The sequence below is a fragment of the Cyprinodon variegatus genome, unplaced genomic scaffold (assembly GCF_000732505.1).
Source record: "Cyprinodon variegatus isolate N-32 unplaced genomic scaffold, C_variegatus-1.0 Scaffold1827, whole genome shotgun sequence".
In the NCBI taxonomy this organism is placed as follows: domain Eukaryota; kingdom Metazoa; phylum Chordata; class Actinopteri; order Cyprinodontiformes; family Cyprinodontidae; genus Cyprinodon; species Cyprinodon variegatus.
Window position 1 is genome coordinate 7522 of NW_015152280.1, and position 5658 is coordinate 13179.

Sequence of the window (5658 nt, forward strand, 5' to 3'; positions counted from 1 at the left end):
AGCCTAAACTGACTTGCGGCCTAAACTGACGAACAGCCTAAACTGACTTGCGGCCTCAGCTGACGAGCGGCAGCACGCTGTTTTCTATAAATGCCTTTGAAGTTATTACTGTCTGTCTCATCTGAATTCTGGGTCCTGCGTTCTAAGCCTTCTGACAGATTATTGTGGCCAAACATGGATTCATCCGAATGGTTCTTGGAATGAGGAGCCATCATCGATGTGTTCATCACTGGCCTCAGTGAGAGGATCAAGGACGAGCTCTCCACCTCGGATTATCCTCATTCCCTGAAGCAGCTGGAGGAGTTGGCGGACCGGATTGACCTTTGCCTTCAGGAGTGATGCAGAGAGCGGCGACCTGTTGATCATCGCTTCACCTCCTTCACTCCTGCTTCCTGTGACTGTTTCTATCGATGCTTTCAGGCCTAGTCTTTCAGTTTTTGTGGACTCCGGAGCTGACATCGAGTTCATGGACGGGGATCTGGCCAGACGACTCGGCATTAAGCTCTTAAGTACTTCAATTACTGATTACTTGAATCTGACCATGAAAAAAATAGATGGATGAAACCTGTTGCTGGTTTGTTTATTAAAAGGTTGTTTACAGTCTAGGGTTTGCATAGCCTGACGTAGTCCTACTCAATTCTAGTCGGAATATGAGTCTGATGCTGCTCTATAGAGCTGTGATTATGGGGCGTGTTTCGAACGGACCAGGAAAAAAAATGCCTCTGCACTCAATTGGATAGACCTACAACCAATAAGAGCAACGGAGTGTGTGACGTATGTTAAGCGACGCATAGTTGTTGACAACAAAAATCAAAGCGTGCAGTTGCACGCCTAGAATAAGAAGATGAGCCTTGATCGCGTTTCTCTGTTCCTCTTTTAAAATTAATTTGCTGTCGATATCTTCTAGAACAGACCTAATAGCAGAATCTACTCACCTCAACTCTCCAGCGGCAGCCATTGTTGTTGTCACCCAAGCGCGCTTTGGTCATGTGGTTGATTACGTTACTGTTGATCATCTGTCCATCATCGTATAAAGCCCGCCCTGACAATTTGATTGGCCTGCCAGATATTGTGCTAGCATACTCGCGCTACTGTTGAGCAATGCCAGACCGAACTTCCCGACCTCAAACGTTGTGGGCGGGACTAAGTTCGGAATGGCACCCAGGCTAGGGTTTTCAGCCATCCCTAAAGAAATCTATTGAATTGAAATGTATTGAATCTGTATTTGGAAGAAAGAGTCTGTGATCTAACTTGAGGTGGTCAGACCAGGGAGGGCAGGGGTGGGAAAAGTAGAAAAGGGCTGAGTGTAAATCGTTTTATTGTCTCACAATGTGGAAATTCCCTCTCTGTATTTAACCCCTCCCCTTGGGGAGCAGTGGGCTGCCATTGTGTGGAGCCTGGGGAGCAGTGTGAGGTTAAGGGTCTTGCTCAGGGAGCCAGATTAGCAGACTGTGGGAGTGGGGCTCTAACCACGGGGCCGCCACCCACCCTAGAACAGAAGATACTCCACTTGAGGCAGAAACTTTGTTCCAATCTGTTTGTTGACTAATCTTATCTAATCAACCTGTGAAGTTTTAACACAATAGTTAAATTATACCCAGTTGGACAATTTCTTAGTTCTGTAATTAATTCTGGAGAGTCAGAGGAAAGGATGGAGAATCCATACAAGTTATTTAAAACCAAAAATCTTTTTTCCCAAATTAATATTTATTAAATTGAGCTGATCTTTTAATCTTGAATCAACTTCCTGATAAGTCATCTAAATGGTTTTGCAGGTCGGTGAGTTTGAACTATTTCCTGGCTTATTTCAGGGCTAAATAACCTTTTCGTAGTATTTGATGTCGTACTCCAGGATGACCCCATTGGGCTGGTCGGGTTCCTGCCACATCAGAGTCACGCTGCTCTGGCTTGTGTTTTCCTGACGGATCGATAACACTTCAGACGGGGCTGTCAAACAAGCAACAGAAATATCTTCAGTCATTCGAAAAGTCTGAAGAATCTGAATAGATTCATTTTCACAAAGCAAAGCAAATCTCTTTTTCCTTTTGTTAATACTGAATCTTAATCTGTTTAATACCTTCTGTACTTTGAAAACCTTTTCATTAAAAGCACATCGTTTCACTTTCAAAAGAACTACAAATCACTATTCATTATTTGTTTTAGGAACTTTAAGTTAAATACTTGGATATAGGTTATTTTCAACTAATTTAATTAAGCAAACAGCTTATAAAAGACTGTAGGGTTAATTATTTGAATTATTTTATCTTTCAGTCCTAATTCTGAAAGTTAGGATGTTTTTTTATTGGTTTGATCATCCTTGATTTAAATCCATCAAAGCAGGTTTTATGTTTTATTCATTTTTAAACATAATTGTTTTAAATGTGCCAAAAATTGTTATTAATATTATTTGATTCAAATCCTTCAGCAATTAATTATTTATTTTTGCAAATCTATAATTTTAGTTAATAAACTCATAGCTTTTATATATTTTAGTTGCATTTCCTCAAACTACATCCCATATATTTGGTTAACTGTAAGGTTTATTTATTTTAAACACTAAAGGTATGAAAATTGCTGATTTCATTGTTTATATGTTTTAAATGATATAAATGTGTATTAATATTTTTGGAGGAAAGGAAAATCAATTTCTCTTAGTTTTTCATTTAGTTAAATCTAATTTCAGATTAAAATCACACATAACTTTAGATTTTATCCTATTGGATTATATTATTCATTCTTTTTCCTCTATAAGTTGCTGTTTTGTTTACATTTTCATAAGTCAGAGCAACCATCACCTTTTCTCTGTCTTAGTCAGAACCTCAGACATTCATGGCACAGGGACAAAGCAACATACCACAAAATCATGAAGAGATGAAGCTAATCTCTCCGAGTGGCTGCTGTGGAAATAGAGAATTTGGTTTGTGACTAAAACCTGTTCACATTTTACTACTACTGTGTCAGACCATGTTTGGAACCTTTTCTCTCTCTGGATTTGTCTCAGTTTTCATCTCCAGGTCCGTCCATAACATTATGGAACATGGTGACAGCAGGAAATGAACAAAATGAGACCCGTCCTGTTTTTAAACAACCACAGGCCTGATAATAAACGTTTAATAAACTTTAAATATTTATGCTAAATTAAAAAGAAAGTAGAAATGTGGTGGAGGATTATATATATTTATACAGTTTTGTTCTTATAAATCCTTTTGTTCAATGAAAATAGGGAATAATAAAGTGTCAGGAAGTAATTTGGTAGCTGTAAAGTATTTGGAACAATTTAGATTAAGCTGTCTTTAAAACTGAGAAACAAACGGTATAACCGAAGCTTAAAGTAATCCTCCTGCACGTGTAACATTTGATGTTTAAATTAGATAATGGCTGAATACGTTTATGTTTGTGTTTCATGAACCATACCTGCCTGGTTTGTTGTGATGTTGACCGTAGCATAAGGCGGCACCTCATTGCTCAGGTGTGTCACGGCATTTGTGGCCACGATCCGGAAGGAGTAGTTGGTATGGGCCACCAGGTTGAGCACCGTCACTCGAGACTCCGTCAAACCGCTCTGACGAGGAATGAATCTAACGGCCGCACTGCCAGAGCGCTCCACAAGGCCTCCTCCGCCCAGGCCAATGCTGGCCCCCCCACCCACCTTCCCCCCGTTGCTGCCTCCAGGAGAAGCTGTGCAGTCTTCACAGGTTCCTTCCACTGAGCACTTCTGGCACAGTATGCTGTATTGCAGGTCACTGCGTCCCCCTGTATCCAGAGGACGGTCCCACTCTAAAATCACCGAGGTCCCGTTGACTGAAGAGATGATGTTTACTGGAGCAGATGGAGGGCCTGAGGAAGAACAAAGAGGTTTTAGTTTAATTAGAGATTTTGCCTTGTTGAACGTAGACACAGTGCTCCCTAAAGTTTTTACAGATTAAAATATTATAATTCAAACTAATTTTGCAATCTCACAGATGTGGTTTAAAAAGAACAAAAGTTCAAAAATGCTGATTTCATTCATTTATAGAGCCATCCAAATCAACCTATATGATGCGTTGTTATCCTTGGTAGTGTCAGGAATCCAGTTTGTGTGGTCTGTTGTTGTGTTTCCTTTCCTCCTCCACCAGGTGGTGCCCCGCCCTCATTGGGTCTCCCTGCACACCTGCAGCTCATTGCCTCATTACCTGTTGAGTGTTCTTAAGCTGCTGACTGCCACTACCTCGACGCCAGAGTGTTTGCCAAAACAGGGTACTCTAGCCATGCTTAGATTAGCAGAGTCTAACTTAAGTCTTTGTTTTGCCAAAACAGGGTACTCTAGCCATGNTTTGCCAAAACAGGGTACTCTAGCCATGCTTAGATTAGCAGAGTCTAACTTAAGTCTTTGTTTTGCCAAAACAGGGTACTCTAGCCATGCTTAGTTTAGCAGAGTCTAACCTGAGTTTTTGTTTTGCCAATACTGGGTACTCTAGCCATGCTTAGTTTAGCAGAGTCTAACCTGAGTTTTTGTTTTGCCAATACTGGGCACTCTAGCCATGCTTAGTTTAGCAGAGTCTAACCTAAGTCTTTGTTTTGCCAATACTGGGCACTCTAGCCATGCTTAGTTTAGCAGAGTCTAACCTAAGTCTTTGTTTTGCCAATACTGGGTACTCTCTCTGGACACATTTAATAGGCTACCTTTCCTAGTACGAGATGTGGGCTGTAGCTCGGTCTGGTAGGCTACTGTGGCAGATTTGGAGCCTCTGGGGTCTGAAGGCTTCAAAAGGGGGTGGCTGGGGGGTTAGGGGTCAGATATAGGCGGGATTGCTTCTGCTATCGGGGTTATTTGGTGCCCCAGGGTTGAACTTCTGGTCGCTGGGTCCAAAGCCTTTCGGGAATCTGCTCTAGTGAACATGGTTAGTGGTCTGGTGCTTGTGTCCCGTCGTGGTGGATCTGGTATGGGTTTGGGGGCCTGGGGTCTGTGCGGTGGGCTTCCCTTGGGTAGGGTCCATGCTTGGGGTGGGGGGGCTTAGTTCCAAAATAGTGTGCTGCCTGATTTGCGTACCAGTGCTTGCAACCTTCTCAGAGCACAAGCGTACTGCTCTAACCACTAGGCCAACACTTCAAAACACTTTTCATGTACTCTTCCCTCTTTAATTTACTAAGTAGTTTATAATTACTTAGATATTAATTTAGCTAATGTTAAACTGAACATAAAATAAAAAAAAACTCAACATTTGGGAGCACTAACAGAAGAAACTTGAAAGGGGCATTTACTTTTCACAGCACTGTAGACATTACCCATTTACAGCACCAGCATGTGTTTGGTGAGTGTCTATCCATCTGCAGGTACTGTTGGTTATGTTGTGTCTGTGCTTACGGGAGCATGGAGCAGCTGATGGGTCATCCGCCACCCTATAGTAGTTGGAGTCACATGGGCAGGAGACTGCAGCTCTGGTCTCTGAGTGGCTGTGCTGAGGACATTTACCACATGGCCCATCACCTGCCACTGGCTTATAGAAACCCACTTCACAGGCTGCAAAGGGAGGAAGACAATAACAGGGAAGACAAAAACACAGATCAACCACTTATGTAGAGTGGATTTTGCATTTAGAATGTCACGATTTGGTGTTGGATTGAGGACCCAAAAGCAGAGGCAAGTAGGCAGAGGTAAATTTAGGTGGGTTTAATGAG

At 41.9% G+C, this 5658-nt stretch overlaps 1 protein-coding gene across 1 annotated transcript in view; it reads right to left on the minus strand.

The window, feature by feature from the left end:
- Positions 1–5658, minus strand: part of LOC107104636 (ephrin type-A receptor 8-like) — a 79802-nt gene that overhangs the window by 7467 nt on the left and 66677 nt on the right. The window contains exons 7-9 of the mRNA XM_015404679.1: positions 5345–5551; positions 3415–3837; positions 1823–1947 (exon numbers count right to left, since the gene is read on the minus strand). Coding sequence (XP_015260165.1) covers positions 1823–1947; positions 3415–3837; positions 5345–5551 — 755 coding nt within the window. The remainder of the gene's footprint in view (positions 1–1822; positions 1948–3414; positions 3838–5344; positions 5552–5658) is intronic.